Here is a 13,202-nt window from a genome sequence, read left to right on the forward strand (position 1 = left end):
TTCAACATTAAACTCCATAAATGCCCAAATGTTTTAAAAAAAAAAAAAAAAAAAAATATATATATATATATATATATATATATATATATATATATATATATATATATATATATATATATATACACAGTATATATATATATATATATATATATATATATATATATATATATATATATATACACATTTAATAAATATACTTATTAATAATAATAATAAATATTATATAATATATAGTATAAATATACCATAATATATCATATATTTTATGTTTACTTGCTACACGCAAGTAGACGCTACATACACGTGTGCGTGTTTGTGTGTGTGTGTGTGTGTATATGCACACATTAAATATTATTTTATCCACAGTATATTATAGAGTATATAGTACTGTTTATAGTCTATTATAATTAGATCATATTAATATAGTATTATAGTATAATATAGTATTATATGCAAAAGATTTAGATTCACTCTAATTGTTTACTGATGATTTAGAGCTTCCTGGTCCCAGTCCATATTCTGGTCCTGGCCTTGCTCATTTATAGGATGCATTCGAATAGTGGCTTCAATGTCACGGTGAGATCTCCTGTAACACAGAGAGAAGCAGATACTGTTTATTTACTAATAAATGCAATTCATATTTTAAAATGTTTGTACCGATTTGCTAAAACACCCTACACCAAATAGTCTGTGATAAAACCAACTGTGGAATTAATCACTGTTTGGGCAAAACATTATACCTTAAGTTCAGGTAGTCAGACTCATGCAAATATCTTATTTATTCTTTTCCTTTTTTCTTTTTTGCAAAACTTTAAATATATTGCGTAAACACATTTTACACTGTGATCAAACCACAAATGTAAGACAGTGTCCACTGTGGCCAAGGGACCAAAAACACAGTTTTATTTTACAAACACAGATACAATTGCTAGCCATAACAATTACTTTAACCATGTACAGGTTTTTAAATTTCCATAGAAAATTGTTAGAAAATGGGTGAAGATTTGAAGGCAGTTGAAATTAAATAAATTAAATAAAGTAAAGTAAAGTAAAGTCTACAAACCTTGACTAGGGCACTTTATTATCTATGATAAACTATTTAGGTTTGTGTGCATGTGTGCGTGAGTGAGTGAGTAAGTGAGAGAGAGAGAGAGAGAGAGAGAGAGAGAGAGAGAGAGAGAGAGAGAGAGAGAGAGAGAGAGAGAGAGAGAGAGAGAGAGAGAGAGATACCTTTGACACTTTTTATAAATGAAGTAACCAGCAATAAAAAAGAGGAAGAGGAGGGCAATGGGCAGGACAATGGGGAGAACAGTGTGGAGTGGGTTTGTGCCACCTAAGAAAGACAGACAGAGTGAGAGAGAGGGTGAGACAGACAGACAGACATACAGACAGACAGACAGACAAAAAAAAACATGGCACATGGATTTTCACATAACTACTGTTGTTTGATACTAAATATGGACAAATACATTTTTTACACTAATCATGTTCTGGTAAATTAAAAATGCTCTTTTTTATTGTATTATATTCAGATTCATGTTTAATTATGTGACCTTTTAAACCTCAACAAAGGTAAATTATTTGCTTCTATCTATTTGTCACAAAGAGATAATGAGACTTGAGACTATTTACAAAAGCCTTAATAATTTTCTCCCACAGTGGGAGTTTTAAAATAATATATTCATATCAATTATAAAATAAAAAAACAGCCAGTATTTAAAAAAAAATCTTGCCATTGTCTGTAATACATATTCATTTCAAACAAAACCACAAGGTCATCAGTCAGAGGAGTAATGTGAGTCAAGTGTGAGGCATGTTTACATGCATAAACTGGAGAACCTCTGAAAAAAACGTAAACTGCCAGAACTGCAGAGATGCAAACTACAACCATCAAAGAAACTCATTATTATGTGTTATCATCAGTAGTCTCCTGTTAATGCTGATGACCTACTATCGAATTAGTGAACACGGAAAATGAAAAATAAAATAGTAAAAGTGTAAATATACCTGCTTTAATGACTGGTTCCGGTTTACACAGTTCTGTGGGGAAAACATCGGCATTATATTATTTTTTTAAACTCTAGTCAGTGATGTGAAAGACTGATAAAATCATATAGAACATGATTACTTCAAGTTATTGCATCTAAAGCTGGTTCCACAAGCTATTAAATCATAAGATGTAAATGGTTTTTCCAATTTGGTTTTATTTTTATAAAATGTATATAGTCATGGTGTAATATATCATGCATTGTTGTTTTACATTTAAGGTTCAATTTATTTAATTTTAAAAACTGCTCCTTTTTACAGTGTCCTGCTATGTAAAATCATTACATTCAAAGAGGGTGTACTTTCTTTTTCACACAACTGTCTGTAAAGAGAGGCCAGGCAGACACAAGTGCATAAAAGGTGTAGTCTAAAGATATATAAACCGTATAATGAGTACTGTAACAGTGTATATATATATATATATATATATATATATATATATATATATATATATATATATATATATATAAAATATAACAATAATTCAAACAATCCAAAACCTGATACCTGTGCAAAAACATAGCTCCTCACCTGCACGTGATTAGGTGGATTTGTAAGTAAAATAGACACAACAGCACTGCCTGTAATCTTTCATTTTTGTGTGTGTTTGGCAATTTTTGGGTCAACTGTTTTAATCACTTCTCATTTTCTGTAGCCTTCTGCCACACTTTATTAAATGAATTCGACAAAATGGTAGAAACCATTTATAACCTTACACTCATTTTTTACACTGTAGACTGCAAATACCTGATGATATCACCATGTCATACAAGCCTCACAATTTCCAGTCTGAGAGTTGAATACAGGGCTGATCTATGCCCATGCATGAAATAAAAATATAAAAAAAACATTGACAAAATATTTAGCTTACATAAAAATAAATCTAAGTCTTTCTTCCTTAAGGGTATACAAAGCTTTGCACTCATCTTTAAAATGACAAACATGGTTTTGAAATTAATTCTTAAGGAATGAGCTAGGTTTGGCTATTAATGTTGATGGTAAACATGCTACAACATAACGCACGATGTTTAATACATATATCATGAAGGTGATTATAAATGATCTTGACGTACCTATACACTTAATCTCCCTGGATACCTGTTTAAATAACAGCAGAGAAAAAGTGTTTAATAGTTTGCATTGTCTGCATGATATAATATAATTAAAGTGAGTGTGGGCTGAGGAACACACCCCATTCTTTGGACTCTCCAACTTGCAGACGACACCAGGATAATTTTGCTTCAGGATGTATCCTTTCTCTGTCTTAGACAAAACGTAGTGTTTGTCTATTTCCCCATCTTCACTTGCTATAACATCACCCTACACATATCCACAGCCACACACATAAACAAAAGTGAACATTTCGAAAGAAGCCATAAATATGCATTTAGAAATTTAACAAAAATTCTACAGTTTTCTCAGTTTTTTTTCTTTTGGCCCAGAGTTACAGGAAGTTAGTCTGAAGTTGATGATGTCACTTTAAAGCTGAGTAACCTGAGTAACCCTTGAATGTGTGTAACCTTGTAGTGTGAATAATTTCTGAGGTAATTGGCTATTAACATGGCAAGTCTACTGCTAAAAAAACTTCCTTGATGACCCTGGTTTCATCGTAGACTTTAACTATATCATCACAGGCCTCCCAAGACCCATCTGAGCCAAGGCGGCCTCCCAAGACCCGTCTGACCATGAGGTGGCCTCCCAAGACCCGGCCGAGCATGAGGACTAGGTCACAGCTACCCCTCACGACCTGACTACGCCAGGAGGTGGTAGTGCAGGAACCATACCACTGAAAGACCTGGTTAAAGGCACTCTGGGAGGGACTTATAGTGACGGTTATTCTTATAGGGGTCGGTTATTCCAGAGATTCCCCCAATTTGCATGATGTGCATGCCCACGCATAACAAAAGCTGCCATGCAGTGTGTATGGGCGCTTGCTATTTAGACTTTTTCACTTCCGTGTTTTGTTTTGGTCACGTGTTTTGTGTGTGTGTTTGTGTGTGTGTGTGTGTGTGTGTGTGTGTGTGTGTGTGTGTGTGTGTGTGTGTGTGTTTTGATGCATGCATATTATTTTGCCTAACCACTGCCTGGATTAGCTTTTTCTTACTGTTTTTGGATTGTCTGCCTGTTTATTAAATAAAAGTTCCTACCCAGCACTTGCATCTGCTCTCATTAGTGTGCATGCTTTTAGCACACAAACAGTAACATAACATTAACATAGGAAGAAAACGCACTGTGAGTGTGTAAGCATTGAGGAGCATGAGCTTTATCCTTTAGCATTACACATAGCTGACTAAGAAAATTCCATTGTGCAAACAGTATTCATGAACTCATATGACTACATAACAGAGACATAAGAGAGTTGCTGAAATGTTTCAGGAAATAATGAGCAAAGGATTTTGTAAAAAAAAAAAAGAAAGGGTTTTCCTCAGTTTTGTGAATATTATACTGCAAAGGCTCACATACGTTTTTAGTCCAGCTGCTGATCCAGTCTTCGGGAAGAGTGTCATTCAGAATGTAGGACACAGAGCCGTTAGGCAGTGTCTCTGTACAGCACGTATACTCCTGAGACCGGGCCATCATCAAAAACACACCTACAGGAAGGAACATTTACTGTAGGATTAGTGTCATTCAAGAGCTAAAATAGGTAACATAATACACAACACATGACACGTTACAACATATAGCAACTTACAAATAAAAGATACAAACTTGTGTAACATAATCTGAGTGTTTTATGCTTCAGAAGTATATGATAAACATTACAAGCCACATAAATATAAACAGGCCATATAAACATAAATCATGTAATATGTAATTGTTTACCTCTATACATTATCACTGCATACAAAATAATGTATTTATTTAGGAATATATTTTAAGCTACTATGTGAAAAATTGTTTGAAAAGTAGTGAAGTGTTTGGTTGGCATCAGTTTTTTTTGTGGTGGTTGGTAAAATGGAGATGATGTAGCTATTACGGTTGCACAAGCCAGTGCACTCTTAGTGCCGATCCCAAGCCAGCGTAAAACATGTGCTAAATCAAATATGCAGATCACGAAAGAGAAATTCATACCGGATTGGTCGAGGCCCGGGTTACCAACGACCGCCACAGATATCATTAGCCAACAGGGTACTGGTGGAAATTGAGCTACTGTTGGCGAAGAGGAGAAAGAGAGGAGGAAGACTTGTACAGAGACGCCAGGGAAAGGAGAAGTGTAGGGGAGTGGAGGTTCGGGTTGGCACTTTAAATGTTGGTACTATGACTGGTAAAGGGAGAGAGGTAGCTGATATTATGGAAAGGAGAAATGTTGTGTGTTCAGGAGACCAAGTGAAAAGGGTGTGAGGCCTGGAACATTGGAGGTGGTCTTAAACTGTGATATCATGGTGTAGATGGAAAGATAAACGGTGTAGGTGTGATTCTAAGGGAAGAGTGTAGTAAGTGTAGTGGAGGTTCAGAGAGTTTCTGATAGATTGATGATCGTGAAGCTGGAAGTTGAAGGGGCGATGATAAATGTCTTCAGTGCTTATGCTCCACAAGTGTGTTGTGAGATGGAAGAGAAGGAAAAATTCTGGAGTGAGCTAGATGAAGTGGTAGAAGGTGTACCTAGGGACTATTATGTTTGATATTGTTATTTGTGGTGAGAGTAAGGAGCAGGTTGAGAAGAGCCTAGAGAGGTGGAGGTATGTGCTGGAGAGAAGGGGAATGAAAGTCAATAGGAGTAAGACAGAGTACACGTGTGTGAATGAGCGGTTGCAGGGAGAAGAGGGGGAGAAGGTGAAGGAGTTCAGGTACCTGGGGTCAAAAGTGCAAAGTAATGGAGAGTGTGTTAGAGAAGTGAAGAAAAGCATGCAGGCAGGGTGGAGTGGGTGGAGAAGAGTGGCAGGAGTGATCTGTGAGAGTGAAAGAAAAGGTTTATAGGACTGTGGTGAGACCTGCAATGTTTTATGGTTTAGAGACAGTGGCATTGAGTAAAAGACAGGAGGTGGAGCTGGAGGTAGCAGAGCTGAAGATGTTGAGGTTTACGTTGGGAGTGATGAGGATAGACAGGTTTAGAAATGAGTTTATTAGAGGGACAGCGCATGTAGGACGTTTTGGAGACAAGGTGAGGAGGCGAGATTGAGATGGTTTGGACATGTTCAGAGGAATGACATGGGGTATATTGGTAGAAGAATGCTGAGGATGGAGCCACCAGTTAGGAGGAAAAGAGGAAGACCAAGGAGGCGGTTTATGGATGAGGTGAAGGAAGATATGCAGGGTTGAAAGAGACAGATGTAGAGGACAGAGGGGTATGGAGACAGATGATCCGCTGTGGTGACCCCTAATAAGAAAAGCTGAATAAAGAAGTGCATTGCATAACTTTGGAATACAGTATAGCGATAGATTAGTGCCAAAACTAAAAAAATAAATCTGTAAACTATGTGTAATTTGTTACATATAGGTAATTTGGGTGACAGAATGCTGAGTTCTTTTGTATACTGAATGGAGACACAGTGGAGAAATAATAGACCCTATGCATGTTAAACAAATATTGTAAATAGTTACTCCCAGATAAGATTGGATTAATGGTTAGTGCTAGTCCTGTAAATTAGCTAAATGTATTTCACCAAAAGCCACAAAAGATGTAAATGCAATTTAGCATTTTTCTGTGGGTGTACATAACATTAGCATGACATAATATGGGAGAAAAAGAGAGAGAAAGAGAGAGAGAGAGAGAAAACAGTTCCAACCAGATTCTCAACACAGAAAGAATTTACAGGAAGTTTAAACTTTAAAGCAATAATAGTAATATATAATAAAATAATTGCTGCATTACATAGTTTATAGGAATAATATGCATAATCTAGTAATCTGGAACTAAAGCAAAGCCTTAAAACAACAAACCAACAACACAATCAAAACAGAATCACATCCAATAAAGAATGAAGCTTTTCTCGATTAACAGGCTAAAACCTCAAATGACAGTTAGAAAAACAAATCCTAAAAATCATTAAAATCATATCAAAATAAAAACCAAATTTACATACTCTTTGAGCATTACATGCAGTCAGGAAAAACTTCAGAGTCTAACCTAGAGAAGAATGTAGAATGTAGAATGTGTTTCCGAGTTAAAAGTGAATGTAAAATATATTTGGCTTTATGTTAATGGGAGGGGGAAAAAAGTAGTAGGAAGAGCAGTTAATCCTAGACAAGCAAGTGAAAAAAAAGGGGAAAAGGAAAAACACTATTTGCTGAAAACTAAAGGAATGCAAACAAATATGAATAAAATGAAAGAGATAAAAAAAAAACAACAGTATGAAGAGTACTATAAACAGATGCTAAGTGTGCATTATGATATCTCTGTCACTATCTCTGTGTGTGAGATATGAGGATTGCTGACTAAATCGCTGAGGATTTTTCTCAAATCAAAATGAATTTATTACTCAGAAACAGTTTTAAATATATAACTCTGGCCCAAATAATATTATCTTCTGTTTATCCTATGAATGAGTCTTCAGTGTTAGAATTAAAATAGTTAAGTTAATTTAATATTTAGTTTTAGTTTTCCCTGGATGTTGTCTCTCAATCAAAGATAACTGTCGCTTTGTGCTCTGTTTCACAACTTCTCATGTTAGCGTGTGGAATCTTTGTGTGCTAGATTGTGGATGTGAGTGATAAATTTATATGTGTAGCCTGTGGTTGACATTAGTTGAATTAGTTTTTGTCTTTTCTAATTTTGTCTTTGGGAAAACATAACAAAGAAGGCTGTTTCACAGATTATAACACACACACACACACACACACACACACGCACACGCACACAGTGGAATTTCCCCTGCTAATATCTGACTGAAGCTGTGAAAGCACACACCCTATTAAAAAGTAAACACATTATCATATTCTCCACATGGAAATGGAAGTAAATCCTGTTTGGTGAAATTCATAAAAAGCTTCTCATCCAACATTCAGATCCATAAATACTTAAAGAACTTGTTTGTAGCTATTGAAGCTGTCCTTGAACTGTGTATTTAAAATAATGATTCTGTTGGAGCTGAAATAATAATGTTAAAGTTCAGACCTTCAGCTTTCAATTGAGCGAGGTAGAAATTAAAGCACTTTTTTAGTGTAGCCCAACATTGTTTTGACAATTTGTGTTAAAAAAAATACATATACATAGCGCTATATCAAATATATCTCTTGTGAAGATATAAGCATCTAGAACAGGGGTCGGCAACCTTCACCACACAAAGAGCCATTTGGACCTGTTTCCCACAGAAAAGAAAACACTGGGAGCCACAAAACCCTTTTGACATTTAAATTGAAATAACACTACATGTAACGTTTTTTTTTTTTGCCTTTATGCTATGTATAATCAAACCATAATGTGTTGCATTTATGAAATCAATGAACTGCAGAGAGAATGCATGCAACAAAAAAATGTTGAACTCCTTAAAAAAAAAAGATATTGGGTTGAAGGTTACTTTCAAGTAAAATTCTCAATGTCTATTTGAGTCCTTCTTGTATTTATGAAAAGAACGCCGAACATAAATTATCCACCGGCAGCAAACCAAAAATGCCGTCCTCTTCTGTGTGCCGTCAACCAAAGTTTAAGAAGTCGCGTGCCGGTGGGTGTCGCACATTAGCGGTTGTGACGCATATGAAGAGCGACAAAAAACTTTAACACGTTTTATTTAGATTTTACAAGATCACCAAAATCTTCAAATTTAGAATTACATTTTAAAAACTAACGAACTAAAATAAAATATGTTCTAATTAAATACTCATTATTTATTTTCCAAAACCACAGGGAGCCACAGAAGAGGGATGAAAGTGCCGCATGCGGCTCCGGAGCCGTGGGTTGCCGACCCCTGATCTAGAATATATAATAAATTACATTTTGTAGAATACTTAAACGCTATAAAAAAGATAATGGAACAGTAGAAATGCAGCAAGCTGACAGGATTGATTAAAAAAAGTAAGAAAAATATGCATTGGTGTACAAATGCAGGAGAATTTGCTGAAAACCACAACAGTGACAAAAAATGTAATCGTTTACTACTGCTGTTATTTGCTGCTTTTAAATTTAGTGATTGTTCGCACCGGTTTAACTGAATCCATAGCTATGTCGAGAGCGAGCTGATTGGCCTGATGCTGATGCTTCACTCCATTTCAAAGAAACATATCTTACTTTTTACTTTTTATTTATTAGCAGATAAAAATACAAATATGCTACAAATTGCAGTTGTTCCTATTAAAGTGGACATGGCTGTTAATGCAATCATATTTTTCAACTCAGAACAAAAAAAACTTGTCAGTACTTAAGTATAAATGTAATACAGGGAAGCAGTAGCTAAGTTCAAATCTTAACAACACCAAGCTGCCACTGCTGGGCCCATAACCTGCATCTGCTCAGTTGTAAGTCGCTCTGACTTACAACTGAGAGTTATGTGCTTCTTTTCATGAAAAGAAGCACATACCAAAAAATTTATTTTTCCAATAAAAGAGATTTATGGAGTTTGTGATTGCACACAAACACACACCGCACATACGCATGGATATCTCACGTACATCGATCAAACTTCCGCAACATGATGACCTCATTCAGGGACTCAAAATGACAAGCAGCAGCTTCTAATTTGCCGTTAACACCAAGGTATATGAAGATAAAAAATACGCAAATCACTCACTGAATCCTTTGTCCTGAAGCTTATCGTTAGTATTGTCGTTAGTAATCGTTAGTATTGACCCAATTATGTACCAGTACAAAATAATACCCATTTTAAATACGCATTCCTTGTTGTGACATCATTAATTAAACTTTTAGACTAGTTTATTTTGGGTTGATTAGTGTTAGAAAGTAAGAGTGTGTAAAAAGCCTGCTTGTTCTCTTGAAGAATCATAAAGAGTAAACAAACACAGCAATTTTTTTATTTTGTATCCTGAGTAATCAGGACTGTTGATTAATTTTCTTTAACAGCAGTTTATACAGCAGAGCAGTAGTGCTCGTTCTGATACGTTATCATTTCTATAGTCTATAGTTTCTAGCTATTTAAAAAACACAGGTGGAACGCTTTCGTAGCACGCAAGCCTAGACAGGACTTTGGGGATAAAGGGATGTATTAATAAGCTTGAGACCAACATCATCAAAATAATTGAAAGACGAGTTGCCAGATTTGAACCTGATGCCAAACTGGATACCACAGTTGATACCAAGAAGATGGAGGAAGACGAGTTCACCTACCACAACCGATAATGATTATTTTGTCTAATAAAATTTTTGCGTGCTCTCCGTCAACATTAGCTAGCTAAATTCATGGGATGCCTATGTCCATCAATACAGGCTTTACAGTTCAAAGTATCATAAAAAGTGTCATAATGAATGATGTATTTACTTAAACCTAACAGACTGAATTCACTAATGTTGTTGATACATTTGTAATTTACTACATGTGGGCATAGTATGGCCGGAGGGACAATTGTGATGTGAATTGTATTATATGATAATTCGTGCTTTAACTATTCCAAAAGGATGTACTGAAAAAAATGATGTAAGATTAACAAAATAAGGGGAAATGTCCACCTTGTTTAATTTGTCTAGGGAGTTTTAGACTTCCTTTTTTGTTTTGTGGCTTTAAAGTAAAGTCATTTTCTACATGGAAACTTGTTCCTGAGATTCCTTTAATGTATTTAATACATTTCAAAGAAGTGTACTGCAGGGGAGACATTCAAACCATTTTAGTGAAAATGTGTGCTGTCATTATAGCTGCTATCTTGCCTTGAGGCAATAAATACCTAGAGGGCAAAATTTGCTTGAGCAAATCTTAAATTTTCTTAAATCACTGATAATTAACTGATTTTAAAAAATTATCACTGAAGTGTTGAACTCTTGTGAGCACTTTGCAACAGACAAAAAAAATGATAAAGAGGTTTTACAAGGCAAGCTGTGTTTTGTTTTACAAGAAATCCCACACCACTAAATTGTATTCACGCATCAACTCTCATAGCACAGGGAGTAACCGGATCAGGACCAGCAGAGAAAGCATAACAGACACAAAAACTCACACGAGTAGACTGGGAGGTTTATTACCGAGTAATTTTTGGAAATATTGAATTAATAATACCAGTGTAATAAAGTCTCTCTTTCGCTCTCTCTCTCTCTCTCTCTCTCTCTCACACACACACACATACACCCGGATGCACACTTCAAATGCTATGTTGAACAATATTTCACAGCATTTGCTGCTGTTCTGGTGTGTAAATGAAAGTAATTAGAGCTAAATTACAATAATATAAAGCTGTTTATTCAACAATTCAACTATAAACCCACTGATTAACATTTAAAACAGAAGAAGCGGTGACACACAAAATGGCAGCATAATAGCTGACAGAAGCAAACACACACACACACACACACACACACACACACACCACCACAGCATATACTGATCTAATCACAACACGATCTAAGTGTTAAAGAAAATAATGATTACTTACAGACTAGAAGGAAACGCATTATCAAATAATTGGAGTACATAGAAGGATGAAGAAGAAAGATAACGTAAAGGTAATAAGCAGCTATCGAATCGGCGTCTTCTGAGCTACTGTTAAAAACGAAACCAAAAGTACATACCATACATTAACTAATAACATATATATATATGGTGGCCAAGAAGTGCAAAACACAATAACAAATCCGAAAACAAAATAACCAATGCTTAAACAAAATAACAAATCTGAAAACAAAAAACAAATGCAAAAACAAATGAAGAAATCCGGAACAAATAAAAAAATCCAAAAACAAAATAACAAATCCAAAAACACATTAACACATTCGAAAACACAACAACAATTCAGACTAATAGGAAAAGGTATGTATAGTTTGTGAATGGAACACTTACCGACCATTTAACGAGACACCTGTCATTCAAGATATACAGGAAGTATGTAATCTTATTACTGTTTCTTGTACACATGGGCGTAAATCCCGGGGGGGGGGGCGGAGGTGACATGTCCCCCTCCATCCAAAGGTTGTATATCGCACTCTATATTGTAAACAATATATGTATGTATACCTAAATAATTGTGTAAGCAGAAAAAAAAACCAAACGCAAAAAATACATTTAGAAACAGTTGAGTTCCCCCCCCTTCCTCACAGTGGTTTGACCCACTGCCTGCTTTCCCAGTTCATCTCACCTACTCTACACACACGAGTCAGGTGTGTGGCTGTGGCTTAATTAATGTTGAACTCCGTTAACTAGGCTATTTTATTCACTTTAAATAAAGCGATTATCTTTAATCTAGTTGATGGAGACTCATTCATAAATTAGTTGCGGCAAAAATGCTGATTAGCGATGTGATTTTCCATGAATCTGCTCTATTAGCGATTAAAATATGACTTATCTAGTGAACGTTAGCTTGTTTACAATAGCTTGTAGCATAGTGCACTGACACTAACACGCCAAAGCCGTTTCCCCATGCAGTGTTTTATTTGGGACGACTTGGTATAATGTTAACTTAACATTAACACACAATTAGTATATTGTTTATCTGTGCATTTACTAAATGAGCACTGTGCTACATCTGAACTGACCACACTGTATTTTTTTGTATAATTAATTTCTATTCTGTTCTTAAGTGTCAATTAATTTTAAATAAAATTTTAAACCTTTTTTTAATTCCTTGTTTTGCTTTGTCATTGAACCTGAGAAAAACTTAAACTTAAAATAACCATAATAACGCAGTCTCCATGCTACAATTATAAAAGCAAAGTTTTTCACTGTGGGGACATATCATAATAAGTACAATTTGACTGTATTATTTGTGTCCCCTTCAAAAATTTCTCATGAGAAATTTTATTTTTATTGTCCCCCCCCTACTGTTAAATAAAATGTATGCCCATGCTTGTACATAAAATAGCAGAAGTAAACATTTGCAAGCAAGGAGAAAATGGAATAACTTTGAGGAAGGACATTCATATGCAGTGATTTTGGAGATGCTGGCAGTATATCACGACATAAAGTTTAGTTTGCGCTCTCTATAAACACACCGGAAGGATGCAAGTTTCGAAGACAAAACTATTCACCAAAGAATGATGTAAGGAATGCTAAAAGAGCAGAGCTACATGGACCAGGACAGTTGTTCGGTTACCGGACAGTGTGGTTAGGACTTCAGCAGAAATG

General features: G+C 35.3%; 1 protein-coding gene across 4 annotated transcripts; it reads right to left on the reverse strand.

Annotated features, from left to right (window-relative positions):
* Window positions 1-249: 249 nt before the first annotated feature.
* Window positions 250-12,010, reverse strand: LOC124384987. Of its 4 annotated transcripts, none has more exons than XM_046848021.1 (7): window positions 11,926-11,961; window positions 4,510-4,637; window positions 3,238-3,366; window positions 3,120-3,144; window positions 2,008-2,040; window positions 1,231-1,333; window positions 250-586 (listed from the first exon to the last, which is right to left on the reverse strand). In XM_046848021.1, exons 1-7 carry the CDS (start codon window positions 11,945-11,947, stop codon window positions 481-483), a joined length of 546 nt encoding a protein of 181 aa, XP_046703977.1. In that variant the 5' UTR covers window positions 11,948-11,961; the 3' UTR covers window positions 250-480. The 4 variants fall into 4 exon arrangements, with proteins under 4 accessions (XP_046703977.1, XP_046703980.1, XP_046703976.1 ...); XM_046848024.1 differs by having other exon boundaries at window positions 251-586; window positions 11,922-12,010; XM_046848020.1 differs by lacking the exon at window positions 11,926-11,961 and adding an exon at window positions 11,518-11,796 and having other exon boundaries at window positions 251-586.
* Between the last annotated feature and the right edge of the window lie 1,192 nt (window positions 12,011-13,202).

This window comes from Silurus meridionalis, chromosome 4, assembly GCF_014805685.1.
Source record: "Silurus meridionalis isolate SWU-2019-XX chromosome 4, ASM1480568v1, whole genome shotgun sequence".
NCBI classification, from domain to species: Eukaryota; Metazoa; Chordata; class Actinopteri; order Siluriformes; family Siluridae; genus Silurus; species Silurus meridionalis.

Excerpts from the sequence above, each read along its gene's own strand:
- LOC124384987 (XM_046848020.1), bottom strand. The coding sequence starts at position 11,656 with ATGGTATGTACTTTTGGTTTCGTTTTTAACAGTAGCTCAGAAGACGCC. Across the intron at positions 4,638-11,517 it reads AATGCGTTTCCTTCTAGTCT|GTGTGTTTTTGATGATGGCC; the intron begins GTAAGTAATCAT and ends TCCTTCCTGTAG. Across the intron at positions 2,041-3,119 it reads CAGGGAGATTAAGTGTATAG|AACTGTGTAAACCGGAACCA; the intron begins GTACGTCAAGAT and ends TTTTCCCCACAG.